The following is a 15,916-nucleotide window of genomic DNA, read 5'->3' on the forward strand; positions in this document are numbered from 1 at the left end:
CTCAGCTCAGTTTCCTTCTTTTTAAATGAGGGCATCAGGCAACAGGTATGTATTAAGTGTCTCCTCTGTGCCAGGCTATTAGCCAGGTGTTAACCTCTGCAGATCTCAGGACCAAGAGTGGCACAAGCCTATGTCAAGAGCGTGCTTTCTAACAGATCAGTAGAAACACCAAGATCTCTTCCACTTTAAACATTCTGTCTCTAAATGTTACAAAGCCATATAACATGAGGACTCAATAAATAATAGAGTGAATGATAGGTTATAAGAGGCAAAGAAGGAAGAGATGATTGAGCATTTCAGTTGTTAGGATAGCTTTCAGAAAGAGAAAGCAAGCATTTATTCAATATTTAGTGCTGGGAATAGCAATAAAAGCAGCATTGAGAGTTCACAGATCTTGCTTTCTAATGAGGGAAATTGAAAAGCAGAGGGAGCCAGGCTTGGAGTAAAAGGGAAGGGACAGGACGATGCCCTTGGGGAGTCAAGACTGGCAAGTGTCATGGAGGTCCCAAGTTTCCAACAGAATGGAAATGATCCGAGGAGGATTATAGTGAGAAGACAGCAGATTCATTTTCTTTAATAGGAGGAGGAAAGAGATTTGTTGTCCATATCTTCTAAGGTAAACTATACAGAATGTGTCAGATAGTAGCCAGTGACTACTAAAATAATTCTTAATTGGTGATAGTAAGATGACCAAATTTGTATCTAGTCGGTGAAAGGAGATCTATCTACACACTGCCAGTGGCCCCAGGCTTTGCTATCATAACCTCAGTGTCACTGATATTGAGAACTATTCTTGAAGAGTTTTTAAGAGCTCCAGATAGGGGTCATTCATAGGTCTTCCCAGTACTGCTTTGATTAACATGGGACCTTTCACTTGTTTTGTTTCTACCCTGGCCCAATTCACCCTCCTACATCAATCTGGTGGCCCCTTCTGTTCCTGAGAGCATATTGATTCCAAACTTGATGTGGGCCTCTGAGCTGTGTGGCCCATGACTGCTCAGACTGAGACCTCCCAGCTTCAGCCTCCCCAGGGGCTGGGATTGCTCACATCTGACATTGCTAAAGAACTTTTCAAAGTGGAGGGAGAGTGATTTCTCATTGGATGTATGATTTTACTTGTATTATCTGGAACCTATCTTATTTAAAATCTCACATAAAATATGAAATCTGTCTTTAAGAATTGAAATGCAGGATTGAAATGCTAAACTTATTCTGACATTTGAGAAAGGTGAACATCATTGTGAAACTGCATGTGAATGATGGTCCTTCCACTTACCCTGGCCTAGGTTTGCTGAGTCACCTCATGGGTCTGGTTAGCTGTGGTGTAGCAAAAAGATCACTGGACTTGAATTTGAAGAAAGTGCTATGAGCTCCTGTTGTCATTGTTATTATTATTATTATTATCATTGTCATTAACATTACTGTTAGTAGGCTGATGACAACTTACTTTACCCACTATAAGCCTCAGTTTCCACATCTATAAAATAGAGCTAAAAGTAGTTTCAGTACTAAACCCACAGAATTTTTGTGAAGAAAAGGAATTATAAAGTGCAAGGAACTGTGAGTTGTCAGTATTAATAATTAAAAGAATACAAAACATTGGAAGTTGACCCAGATTATCTTATTAGAGAAGTTCCTCTTAACACATCTTGAGAGAATATGTAAATTCATAAAGTTCTTTTTAAAGACGTGAAAAGAGAGTTATAAATGAAACACTTCTGTGTTGATCATTAAAATAGTGATATTTGAAGAAATATCTGGAAAATATAAACTGCATAATCTGCCCTTTAAAAATAACTTTTATATCTTTCTCTCTAGTCAGGACTGTAATACAAGCCTGGTACGTGCCTGCTGGAATGAGCTCTTCACCTTGGGACTAGCCCAATGTTCCCAAGTGATGAGCCTTTCCACTATTCTAGCAGCTATTGTGAACCACCTACAGAACAGCATACAGGAAGGTAAGTGGGGTCATTACAGCTTTTCTGAAATGTTTGCATTTGGGCTTCTCAGTTTCCAGTCATTTTCACAGATAAAAGATGGCCCTAGAATAATGCATATCTTTGTGGTAAGGTCAACTTCTAAGGAAGGTACAGCTTCTCAGACTCAAGAATTGCTACCTGTTAATAACATTGCTTTAAAATTCTATAGTATGTTATTAATTTTTTTCTCTTTAAGCCAAAAATAATTTAATTTGGCTATTTTAATCAGGAAAGAATGCTACCAGTCCATACATTGAATTTTTTATATTAACTGTTCTAGTTTCCTCTGAATGTGGAAAATTATTAGTGAAAAAAACTTTCAATGCTCAATTCAATAGTGACACTAAAAGTTATAGTGATGGAACTTTTGGTAAAACCTATAATATTGATAGTTGACAATCTAGTTGACAACTTTTCTATAGTAGCCTACATTATCTCCATTTTTTTCACTTGAGGAGCTTAAGGCTCAGATTCTACATGCCTTCAAGTTCCATTTTCTTTGTATTGGACCACAGTGCATAAAACTGTCTACTCAGTATGTGGTAAAAAGGGAAGAGAGTCTGTTACACTAATAGGATAGTGCATAACTAATGTCTCCATAGATAAGAGAGGCATGAGATGTTCAGAACACAGGTCCATTTTGGTACAAAGGATAAAGATTAAGATGAGATGAGAAAAGAAAGGTGTCTTCAGATTGTGGCACATTTTGAATTCCAAAACAAGAAATTTGCTACTGTGTAGAGTTAGTTCACAAGAAATTGAAAACATCTAATCAGAAAAGGAATAGCATAAACAGGCTTGTGTAAAAGGGAGAATTTGCCATTAGTAGTATAAAAGGCAGGTTAGTGGTGTGAGAAGAATAGCAAGCTATGAAGAGTACTTGATTTAAAATGAGAACACTTACTTAAGTTTGCATCCTTCTTTAAATATGGAAAAAAAGAAGCTAATTTAAATCATATCTAAGATCCCTTCCAAACCTCACTCTTCTGATGCTATAAAATCATCACATGTGGCACTAAAATTTTAGAAGAAATAATTTTGAGGGCATCAACCCAGAATATAGGCAGAAGAAGAGAGCTAACATTTACATAGTGCTTTACCCATATTATCTCATTTGACAAAGCTGAATAAATAAGGAAAGTTTGCTTTTGCTGGTGTGTTTAAGAAAGGATAAGCTCTTTAAGTCAGATTATAGTGAGATATAAGTAGAGATCCCAGGACTAAAAGAACTCTACATAGTTGATTGCCATTCTTGAGAAATTACAAATTAAAACAGGTGACATCAATGTAGACAAATACTTCTGGAACTTGAGAACAAAATAAAAATAATAGAATTGTGTATGTTAATGTTATTAGAGTGAGAATCAGAGAAAATAGATGTGAATTTTTGATGACTAAAGAAAATATGGTGAAAAGCCTGTTAACTCCTCAAGGTGATAAGGATGAGGGAAATTTTAGATGTTAAGATAATGGTTTGGCAAGAATGGTAGCAGTTACTTTGCAAGACAGGAATTCTTTGCATTCTGAATTATCACTTTTTCTCTTGCATTTTGTCTCAGTTCAAAAATTAGAATTTGAACCTGTTGAAATTTTAGAATTAAAATTAAAATTTATTTTATTTTCTAGTTTCTGTTGAACTTTTCATAAAAGAAGAGAAAAGTATTTCATTGGGTATATTCATTTTGCCTTTTTTAGATGATTTTGTTTGTATTTTCTTTTTCTTTTTTTTTATTAATTTTATAATTATAACATTTTTTTGACAGTACATATGCATAGGTAATTTTTTTTTTTTTACAACATTATCCCATGTACTCCCTTCTGTTCCGAATTTTTCCCCTCCTTCCCTCCATTCCCTCCCCTAGATGTCAGGCATTCCCATATATATTAAATATCTTATGGTATATCCTAGGTACAATATATATGTGCAGAACCGAATTTTGTTGTTGTTGTTGTTGTTGTTCCAAAGGAAGAATTGTATTTGGAAGGTAAAAATAATCTGGGAAGAAAAACAAAAAAAAAAAATTCTCACAGTTTTACACTCATTTCCCAGTGTTCCTTTTATGGGTGTAGCTGATTCTGTCCATCAATATTCCATAACATTCATATACCATAATTTGCCCAATCATTCTCCAATTGATGGGTACCCATTCATCTTCCAGTTTCTAGCCACTACAAAAAGGGCTGCCACAAACATTTTGGCACATACAGGTCCCTTTCCCTTCTTTAGTATTTCTTTGGGATATAAGCCCAGTAGTAGCACTGCTGGGTCAAAGGGCATGCACAGTTTGATAACTTTTTGGGCATAATTCCAGATTGCTCTCCAGAATGGTTGGATTCTTTCACATCTCCACCGATGATGCATCCGTGTCCCAGTTTTCCCAAAGCCCCTCCAACATTCATTATTATTTGTTTGTATTTTCTAGATAAACTTTCCGGAGACAGAATAAAACAAGTCATGGAACATATATGGAAACTCCAGGAGTTTTGCAACAGTATGGCTAAGCTTGATATCGATGGGTATGAATATGCATATCTTAAGGCTATCGTACTCTTTAGCCCAGGTAAGATGACATGTAAGAGTTATTACAAGACTTCCATCAAACTTTTAATATGTATATCAAATGATTTCATCAGCCAAGAAGCCATACCAGTCTGTCTATAAATTCTTTTTTTTGCAACATTTATTTTTTTTCCCAAATGCCCTAAATTTGTTTGAAGAGGGGGAAAAAACACCTAAAGCACAAGAATATACAAAGTCCAGTCATTTTCTTTGTTACATTATTTATTACATTATAGAGTCTTTTCTGATAGGTAAATGTTTGTGATCTTTTTTCCTTATCTGTTTTTAGAACTCATTAGCATATATCCAGGGAAAGAACTCTGGGAGATGACTGTGAACCACTCCATAGAATTCCCGATCCCTCTATTTTTGTCCGCCTGCATCTTTTATTTCCTTCACAGGCTAATTGTACACTATTTCAAAGTCCGATTCTTTTTGTACAGCAAAATAACTGTGTGCACATGTATACATATATTGTATTTAACTTATACTTTAACATATTTAACATATGTATTGGTCAACCTGACATCTGGGGGAAGGGGTGGGGGAAAGGAGGGGAAAAGTTGGAACAAAAGCTTTTGCAATTGTCAGTGCTGAAAAGTTACCCATGCATATATCTTGTAAATAAAAAGCTATAATAATTAAAAACAAAACAAAAAAAAAAACCAACAATAATTCTGGACTCCTCCAAAAAAAAAAAAAAAAAAAGAAGAAGAAGAAGAATTCATTAGCATGTGTAAATCAGTATTTTCCTTGAAATTACTTTCTAAAACATACATGTAGGTGACTAAACAGGATTATAGAATACAGGGATAGACAAGGGCTGATTCTCTACATGTTAAGGAATTCCATATGTTTTTGTTTCATCGTTCCTTCCCCCCTCCCATTATTCCCTCACAGATTCAATTCAAAAAATTTTGAGGAAGAAATATGCAACATTTTTTGTCTTCATAATTTACCCTGTCCTGTGTTATTGTGCCTGTTAATAACATCAAGAGCTGAAGGATTGGTAAAAGCAGGTTAAGGGAAGTGAGGGACCCAGTTTGGAGAATGGGAAGATTTGGTTTGGTAAGGAAGGTATTACCTTCTTACCAAATTAGGAATCCATTTCTCCTTAGCAACACTCTTAAGTGACCTCTTCCCTTTCTGCATGTGTTTAATCACTATTCACCTGGCTTCAGCTACTCTCGTCAGGTTTTGTGGTTTCAAGTGAAATGATATTTGTTTGTTTTTCATTTTCAAAAATGTATTTATTTTTAGCATTTTTTTAAAATTTGAGTTTTATATTCCCTCCTGTCCCTCTCCCATCCACTAAAAAGGCAAGCAGTATATCAGTTATACATATGAAGTCATGGAAAACATTTCCATATTAACCATATTGAAAAAAAAAAACAAGAAAAATAGAGAAAGTGAGAAAATTATATTTCAATTTGCACTCAAAGTTCATCAATTCTCAAACTGGTGATGGAAAGTATTTTTCATCATGAGTTCTTTGAAATTATTTTAATATTATTGTCTTATTCAAAGTAGCTAAGTCTTTCACAATTGATCTCATTACAGTATTGTAGTTACTATGCAAAATAATCTCCTGGTTGTGCTCATTTCTCTTTGCATCAGTTCATATAAGTTTTTCCCAGTTTTTTTCTGAAACTATACTATTTGTTATTTCTTAGAGAACAATAAATTCCATCACAATCATATGCTACAACTTGTTTAACCATTCCCCAATGCACCTGTACAATTTCCATTCTTTGCCTATACTCAAAAAAAAAAAAAAATTGCTCTGAATATTTTTGTATTATAGGTTCTTGTTCTTTTTCTTTTGATTTCTTTGGGGTACAGACTTCATAGCAGTATTGCTGGATCTAAGGGTGTGGATAGTATGATAGCCCTTTGGGCATAGTTTCAAATTGTTCTCCAGGTTATTTGGTTGGACCAATTCGCAGTTCCACTAACCAGGCAATACTGTCCCTATTTTCTCATATTCCCACTATTACTTGTCATTTCTGATGGATATGAAGTGTGATACCTCAGAGTTGTTTTAATTTACATTTCTCTAATCAACTACAATGTGGAGCATTTTTTATATTACTATAAATAACTTATTTCTTCTTTTAAAAACTGATTACTCATATCCTTTCATCATTTATCAACTGGGGAATAGTACTTATTTTTATAAATTTGACTCAGTCCTCTGTATACTTATGAAATGAGGCCTATACCAAAGAAACTTTCTCTGATAAAGAATGAGATTTTACAAAAATTATAAACATTTTTGATATTAAATGAATTGATATTTCAAGCTGCGATGATTAGGTTTTTCTTCCCACAGCAGTTAACAGCAATTTACTAAAGTGATTCTTCTCCCTTTCTTCCTTCCCCCTACTCTTGCTCTCTACCTCTTTAATAGTAAAATATTGTTAAAAAGAAGGAAGTAGAAAATTATGTGATCAAATATGTTCAGAATAGGTGCTAATGTCTAATAGTATGTAGTTTGTTTTTTTTTTCAAATGGACACAGATTTTATATTCTTTATCTCAGAAATCTTCAGCATCTAGTATTTTATTATGTCTCAGAATATATTCCCTATAATAAACTGGACTGAAAATATTTTAAATTATTCTACAGAAAAGCTCTAAGAATATGAGTCTTTTCTGTTTTCAGATCATCCAGGTTTGACCAGTACAAGTCAAATAGAAAAATTCCAAGAGAAGGCACAGATGGAGTTACAGGACTATGTACAGAAAACCTATTCAGAAGACACATACAGGTATGTAAATATTAAATGCTTGACTGGGAAAATCTGATAATTCATGGATAATTTTAGTAATTATGGATAATTTAGTTTCATTATAAATGTACATTAAATTAAAGTTGCTTAGCAAATGGTGAACATGATTAAGTAACTATAATTGTATTCATTATTGTTATGATAATATGCTTTTAGCAGTGTGATTTAGTACAATAATCAATGAATTGAGTTCTAGTTCTTTATTCACCACAGGCTAGCTATGGGTCTTTAGTTTTGTAAATGGTAAAATGAGAAGATAAAAGGGAATTCCTTCTGAGGTTTCTTCCCAACACTAACATTTTATTATGATGAGAAGATTTGCTCAGAAAAGGCTGTTTTAATAAAGTTTCTCAAGAGAGGGTGACTGGCTGAAGAGCTATGGTCTTAAGGCAGCATCTTTTGATATATGGATGTATTTCACTGAAAGAAGTGAGATCATTACTATCTAAAGGAATTAGGGGTCTAAAAAACGAAATAATAGTAACCTCACTCACATACAAGTTTCTGAAATTGTTCAAATGACAAATTATAAGTTGGGATTTGCTGTTAGAATTGGGACCCTGTTTATACTCTTCTTCTTCTCCTTCCTCCTTTTCCTCTTTCTTCCTCTTCTTTCTTCTCCACTTCTTTCCTCCTCCTCCTCTTCCTCCTCATTCTTTAAATTTATCTTTAATGCACATTCCTTTATAAATCATTGTTGGGAGAGAAAAACCAGAGCAAAAGAGAAAAACCATGGGAGATGAAAAAAAAAAAAACAACAGAAAAAAGAAGTGAACATAGCATGTATTGATAAACATTCAATCTCCATAGTTCATTTTCTGTCCAAAGTCTATTGGGATTGACTTGGATCACTGAACCATTGAGAAGAAGTAAATCTTTCATAGTTGATCACTACACATTCTTGATGTTATTGTGTACAATGTATTTCTGGTTCTGCTTGTTTCTCTCAGCATCAGTTTGTGTAAATTTTTTCAGGCCTTTCTAAAATCTGCTTGTTCATCATTTTTTAATAGAACAATAATATTCCATTACCTTCATATACCACAGCTTATTCAGCCATTCTTCAGTTAATGGGTGTCTATTCATTTTCCATTTCTTTGCCAGAACAAAAAGAGCTGCTAAATTTTTTGTATGAACTCTACTAGCTTCTTTCATTGCTTCTCACTTGGGTAAGGAGCTTCCTAATGGAGCTCTCTACCTCCAGATCCATTCTCCAAACAGCTGCTTGAGTGATTTCCTGGAAGCGATGGTCACTTCCCTTCCCCCCAGGGGCAGTCAATTCCCTGGTTCCTCTTACTCCCATGATCAAGCCTGGCTGCCACCTGCCTCTCTAGGTTTGTGCTTTTTTAACTCTCCTCCTCAGTCCTGCCCAAAGTTTCTGATCTTCCTCCTCCCGGTCTCTGCACTGACTGCACCCCACTGCCACAATGCACCCACGGTACAGGTGCCAATGTCTTCATGAAGTCTTTCTTGATCCTTCCAGCTACTTGCACCATCCCCTTGCCACCAAAAAAAAAAAAAAAAAGTTTTCCTTTTATTTTTTATTTTGCATATATTTCTATGCATTTTTTGTGTATGTACACACACACACACCCATGCATGCATCCACGTGCCCCCTAAAAGTAGGGACTGTTGGTTTGGATCTTTCTATCCCCTGGTTTGGATCTGTCTAGCATAGAGCAGACACTTGAATAAACGCTTGTCTCTCTACAGTCACTATATATCCCTGATCTTGGTATAGGCTTGAACATAGGTCTTAATGTCATTGTCATGAGGGCCAAGAAGGCTTTCAGTGGAACCCATATTGCTGTAGCCCTGCTAGTGTGGGATGTGCCCGTCTTGGGCAGGGGAGAGTGTGGAAGGTGCCTTCCCCTCCCTGGTAGCACCTCCTATAGTCTCACTCACTCATGGCACTCCTTATGCTTTTTGGCCCCTCGTTCTAAATCTGTCCAGAAGAAAATGAGGTGAACTGTGGGGGTGCAATACACTGATGGGAAGGGACTTGATTTGGAGCCAGAGAGTCTAGCCTGACTGCCTCTTCCTACCTGGGTAATTCTGAGCAAGTTACTTCTCTCTGGGTCTCATTGTCTTCATCTGCAAATGAAAAGTTTGGGCTGGATAGATAATATCTGAGTTCTCTGCCAAATGTAAATCATATAGAAACTATGATCATTGTATATAGGGTGTGATTTTCAAGTAAAATTTTTTTAATCACCAGAACTTGTATTTTCAAATGTTTTTTCCCATTGGGAAACTAATTTATTCTGGTTATTTCCATATTTCCCAAAGCATCACTGGAGTTCTTCACTGGAAATTAACTTCAATCTCGTCCTTTCTAATATCCTCTATGGTAGCCAGATGTCATCATGGGAGGATATATTTAGTCACTTAGAAATAGTCCAATGCTCTTCACTCGGTAGACTTGACTGAGTCCTTGCTCGCTTGGTTTCTATAATGCCTCTCTGAGGTCGGGGCCGCTGTTCCGTTTTACAGACAGTCTCAAAGAGGCAGCATCCCGTTGGCTCCAAGGATTTCAAGTTGGGCACTCTTATTGCCTATTCATTTTACAAAGGAGATCTTGGAAAGAGAGGTGACTTGTCAAGCTCCCCCACCACCCTTGACCAGGGGCTTCAGGAAGCTTGCTTATAGATGAGAAAGTGCCATCAGATACCAGTGCACCTTTCCCTGAAGTCCACCTGTTGCCTTAGTAAAGCATGGAAGATTCAAATCCAACTTGTCACATCATCCCCTTGAAAAATGAAAACTTCTCAAGCCCGGGGTTGTCACTTTTTCTTTGTAGCCCCAGTGCCCAGGGTCAAAGCTCTTTACGTATTTGGGGATGGAACTCTCAAGCCATAGCCACTGTGGCTTTTATATACACCCTCACTTCCCATACCACAATGTCAATTCGTGCTCAGCTTTGAGCCCTAAACTCCTGTCTCCCTATCTTTTTTTCTTTTTTTTTAAATAAACTATAATAACCACATTCCACCCAGTTGTAAGACTTTTCACTTTTGTTTTGACCCAATATTCCTTTTGACCGGTTGGTATGGTAAAGGGACACTTTATTGATGAGACCCTTGAGATTGATTGCCCAGGAAAGGGTGATTTGATCCCGATTCTCTCAGTCCAAATCCAAGAATTATCTACTACATCTTGTTGCCTTTTTGTTGCCTCCATTCACCTGCATTTTGGGAAAACTTTTATCATGTTTGTCCTTTTCTAGTCCAGCATTTTTTTTCCTTCAAGTTTTTCAAAGATCACTGATAGTCACTGGACACTTTATCTGCCAATTCTTGCCACTCCTGATATATAGTTCATTCAGGTCTGGCACCTTGCATTCATCAAGAGCAGCTTAAATATTCTTTAAAAAGTTTCTTCTTTCCTTGGGTCTCGGCTACTTTTTTCAGTCTTTTCTGGTCCATATACTTGGTAGAGGAAAATAGAAACAGAATCATCATTTGTCTAATGTCATCATTCTTTCCTGTCCCTATTTTGATGGCCTCTTTTCTCCAGAACTTAAAAAGTCTCTTTTTGTTGCCTCACCCTTCCTGATCAGCCTCAGCTCATTCTGAATTTTAGCCCTCTGGACACTAATTTTTTTAAGCTTTTTATTTACAAAATATATGCATAAGTAATTTTTCAACATTGACCCTTGCAAAGCTATCTGTTCCAAATTTTCCCTCCTCCCCTAGATGGCAAGTAGTCCAATACATGTTAAATATGTTAAAATGTGTTAAATCCAATGTATGTATATATATTTATACAGTTATCTTGCTGCACAAGAAAAATTGGATCAAGAAGAAAAAAAAAAAAGAGAAAGAAAACAAAAAGCAAACAAACAATAACAGAAAGAGTGAGAATGCTAAGTTGTGTGCCACACTCAGTTCCCACAGTTCTTTCTATGGGTGTAGATGGCTCTCTTCATCACTGAAGAATTGGAATTGATTTGAATCATCTCATTGTTGAAGAGAGCTACATTAGTCAAAATTGATCATCATTTAGTCTTGTTGTTGCCATGTATAATGATCTCCTGGTTCTGCTCATTTCACTAAGCGTCAATTCATGTAAGTCTCTTCAAGCCTCTCTGAAATCATCCTGCTGGTCTGGACACTATTCTTACAGAACCAGCCCATGACCTAGAATTCATTCTTGTTGACCAGCCTTGTATGTATATGATGCACATATCATTTTAAAATCTTAGCTGACTGATTATATGCTATATATCCACACCATACTCCTTAGACTATCCTCCCTTTTCTTCCTATTTGGAATTTGTTTCTTTATGTCTTCATATTTTCATTACTGAGAATTTTTCATCTATCCTAGGCCCCCATTCCTCTGAAACTTTAAAAACCTGTGCTCCCCAAATCTGATTTGCACATCACAGTCAACCCATCACAGACTCTTAAGATGGGGCAATCATGTCCACTTTTTTCAAAGTTCTCATCATTTCTACCCTAACAACCAGTTAATCTTTCTAGGTAGGCATCAGGTTTAGGATTAAGTTTGTCTTATTGGTCCTTCCAGTTTTGAAAAATTGAATTACCAACAATGCATGTCATTAAGTTAGCTGATCTGCTTTTGTGATCTCTGTTTCCCAACTCCCTCATCTAGTTCCTCTTTCACTTCAGGTGATTTGTAGTTTCAGGTCTGTTTCTGCCCCTATTGATCTTCACTAAAATACCTTCCAGTTCCTAGTTTTCCTTACTAACTATATGTCTTTAATATATAATGCTGCCTGTTGATAGGAAACTTTGGGATAATATATACTCTTCTTGATTCATATTCCAATCCCAGGTCCCTTCCCACCAACCTTAGCAATAACTCTATCTAATTTGTCTCCTGGTGTTAGGATCTCTTGGTCACACTGCCCATATTTTTTAAATCTATATTTCTACATTTGTATATACACATGTCTCTTAGGAATTTCTCCCATCTCTTTTGCAGTTTTATTCCCCATGCTCTAGCTCCTGTCTATGACATCTAACTTGGTGAATAAATGTGGGCATTTTTTTCTCTCTAACAAGCCTCAGTAAGTGATTGTCGTCTAAGAATCAAACTAAGACCAGTCATTGAAAGGTTGGCCACCAGTTGATGTATTTTTTTAGCCACTGCAATCCATGATTTATGCTTGGGTAAAGAGGATCTGCTGTGGGTGAAAATAGAGCAGATGTCCACTTCTCCCCTGATGTATTAAAATGAAGATGTGATGCCATTAAAAGAAGCAACAACCCAGTAATCAAAACACTCAGGAGGAAGAGACCCTAAAGTGAAAGGACAGTCCCTTTCCAGTTATAACAGGCTCCATAATTTCATTTTCCTAATGTTATGCATTTCTCTTTCAGGCTGGCTCGGATTCTTGTTCGTCTCCCAGCACTCAGGCTGATGAGCTCCAGTATTACTGAAGAACTTTTTTTTACTGGTCTTATTGGCAATGTTTCAATAGACAGCATAATCCCCTACATTCTGAAGATGGAGACTGCAGAATACAATGGCCAGATAACAGGGACGAACTTATAGTGGGAACAACACAGCTTCGTGGATCAAACTCATTTTCATAGAACCAGTAACTACCATTAAGATAGAGAGAAAATAAAAAATAGCGATATTTTGGTATGTACAGATAGTTCCCGTATGTTAACCATTTCCTACCTGGTTTCTTCTCATCTAGGAGGCCCCAAGACTAGCTACTGAAAGCATAGGCTTCTTTTCTGCCACAAGGAATATTTTAATGACTTTTGATTTCAAAAAAAAAAGAAAAAGAAAAAAAAACACAAGGCGTCAGATTTCTGAGCAACCTTTTAACTTACTTTGTATTTAGAAGTTGACAAAGGGCAAAAAAAAAATGTTTTATAATGTCAGAGACTAGTATTAAAGAATACTAAAAACAGTATCTGTATATACATATATGACAGTGTCCTTGGGAATATTTAGCAATTAACTACCAGGGTAATGACATGAGCACTTTCTAAGAACTTCTTGTCCACTTGATAATGTTATCAGTATCCTGCCTGTGAATAGGCAAGGAGAAAATATTCTGTGTCCTTGGCCAAAATGATGATTTCTATGAAAACTTAAAGGGGGACAGAAAAAAAGAGACAATCACTTCTACTTAAGGCAGATAGGCAGTGTGAGTTTGTATGCACATGTTGGTGGTGTGCGCGTTTAGAGTCCTCAAAACTACTAAGGATGTGGTTTCTTTGCAGCATGTCTATAGCACAATTAGCAGCTAAATAACTGCCACAGCCATGGCCCACGCAGGGACAGTCAGTGATCATGGATGCCCCAGACAGCTCTTGATATGATCATGGAAAACCAAGACTCGTTCTAATAGCTGACTCTAAATTGCAGTGCAATTAGTCAGTGATTAATTGCCAAGATAGACATCCAGCCTTCCAGTAACTGAACACATGCCCAGTTTATTCCTTCCTGCTATTGGCTTCCCATAGTGGTGGGTATTTTGTTGGCTTTTGCAGGCCCACAGTAGTGCTGCTTTGATCAGTCCCAGATAAGTACAAATTTTCCATTGCTTGCATTAGTTCCCTGAATTCTCCCGTTTCATTTTACATTGATGTCCCACTTGGGTTGGCATTCAGAATTATATTCTATTAAAAAAAAAATCATGTGCTCCTGCAGTTAATGACTAATTAATTGTATTGAGGTTACTAATGTCTTTGGCTTTTGTCCTGGAGAAGTGACTCACAGTATCAGGGTATTGATTTGGTATTGATAAAAGTTCCTTTTTAAACTGAATAGAATGTGTGACTGGGGATTCTTTTCTGTTGTCATTCAGACACCAGTCATATTGTTTTTATTGTGTCCTCATCAAACTGCATTGATAAAATGTAACTTTTCTGTTTGTAAGGCCAGTCACGAAGATGAGGGCACAGATACCTGATGTGCAATTTTGTTCATCTACCTTTATAATGACCAGTTTCACACCTTGGGCTCCTGGGTATAAGGATTCAAACAAAGAATATGTCCACTATTACTTTAAAAAATGAGCAGCCCTGGATGATAGGACATAGAGCATTTAAATTAACTCAGAAATATGTAAATAAGGGCAAAGTGATTTGTCCAAAGTGAACCTAGATTCACCACTGTTCCTTTTTTATGTGTTCATGCAGATTAAGAAAAACATCCCATAATGTGGAATTCATTATTGCATCCCTTGGCAGAAGGGTCTGTTAGCTATTGCAAGTGGCTGTTTGGAAGTAACAAATATTTTCTTTAGGTAGCTAAATGGGCTGTACAGGCTTCAACATTACCCATTCACAGTAAGACTTTTTCCCTGGCCACACTTGTCCTTTGCCTTATGGGTACGGCTTCTTCCTCATTTTGGTCTGCCACATTCCAATAGCTCTCTTTTCATAACAATTGGACAAATTAACTGCCCAGTATTATATACAAGGTGCCAGAGAAAACTCATCACCCCTCTAAATGCGCCTGTAGTTCCCTGTGCCACCTTGTTAAATGAACTGAAAGCAAAAGCTGCCAAAGCTTTCTGGAATCTCTGCTCAGAATCAACCAGTATTAGTCACTCTTTAAGACAGCCATTGTTAGTGGGAAGCTCGTTCACTTAAGACATCAGCCCCCCCACTTCTGAACTTCAATTTTGGTGGATGGAATACCTCATGGTTTTAAATTTGAGCATTTTTAAATTATGTAAATATAAAGAAAAACAATATTATTTTTCTCTTTGGGGATAAGGTTTGTTTTGTTTTTTTTTTGTTGACTCCTCCCCTATGCTTTGAATGATAAAGGAAAAAAGAAATTTGGCCAAAATAATGGAGTTGATGGCTATCTGTAACAATTCAAAGAATGTGGATAAATGTCAATTGTAAACAGTAGGTGTCCTATAAAAAAAAAAAATACCCTTTTTAAAAACAGGCACGTTGATGATCATGTGGTGTAATTTTAGAAGAACATCTTTTCTGTTGTCTTTCAAGGAGCCATGATGGTGCTAAGCTCCCTCTTGGGAGTGCCTTTGATCAGTGATGGCATGCTAGTTCACCTGAGTCCCATTTCATTTGAGGAGTAAGGTGGGGGATGCTTTCCATGTTCATTATGTTGTTTTGATTTAAACTATCTTATCAAATTGTGTTAGGTCATCATAAGACTTAGAATAATGTCTTCAGAGACAAAATTATTTCAGATACGTTAGAAGAATGGAACAGAGAGATCACCATAAAATTTATCTTTCTTTTCTTTAATTACTCAAATGCTAACACTTTGGTAAAGATTCAACCTTAAGAAAGATTAGGATTTCTGCTACAGTGACTTCACAGTGCCTGAAGAAAACAAGTCAGCTTTGGTTCTTTGTTTACATGATTTTAAACTTCCTTGCCAGCGCTCACCAAACTGCTTTTAAGGAAACAAAATATTTTAAGTTTTTGAAATATTCTCCTTGATGCCTAGGTTCTTCTTGGCTTATTTATCAAAGAATAATTTTCTGTAAGGACTATTGCAAGTGAATAGGACAGAAATTGTCAAGAGCTTAGGATAGCCTTTATAGCCTCTTTATTTTTGGCCATTGGACAAAGAAAAACAAACTCTTGAATCATGACTTCTTTAAAGGAATTC

General features: G+C 36.3%; 1 protein-coding gene across 6 annotated transcripts in view; it reads left to right on the forward strand.

The window, feature by feature from the left end:
* Window positions 1-13,111, forward strand: part of NR2C2 (nuclear receptor subfamily 2 group C member 2) — a 115,709-nt gene extending 102,598 nt beyond the window's left edge. For 4 of the 6 annotated variants that reach the window (XM_074283836.1, XM_074283832.1, XM_074283833.1 and 1 more), the window contains 4 exons: window positions 1,819-1,958; window positions 4,403-4,540; window positions 7,204-7,309; window positions 12,679-13,110. In XM_074283836.1, the coding sequence (XP_074139937.1) occupies window positions 1,819-1,958; window positions 4,403-4,540; window positions 7,204-7,309; window positions 12,679-12,853 (559 nt within the window). In that variant the 3' untranslated portion in view covers window positions 12,854-13,110. Of the gene's footprint in view, window positions 1-1,818; window positions 1,959-4,402; window positions 4,541-7,203; window positions 7,310-12,678 lie in introns of all 6 variants that reach the window. The other 2 variants (XM_074283835.1, XM_074283837.1) reach the window with 2 other exon arrangements.
* The last annotated feature ends 2,805 nt before the right edge of the window (window positions 13,112-15,916 follow it).

Source organism: Sminthopsis crassicaudata, chromosome 1 (genome assembly GCF_048593235.1).
Source record: "Sminthopsis crassicaudata isolate SCR6 chromosome 1, ASM4859323v1, whole genome shotgun sequence".
Taxonomy (NCBI): domain Eukaryota; kingdom Metazoa; phylum Chordata; class Mammalia; order Dasyuromorphia; family Dasyuridae; genus Sminthopsis; species Sminthopsis crassicaudata.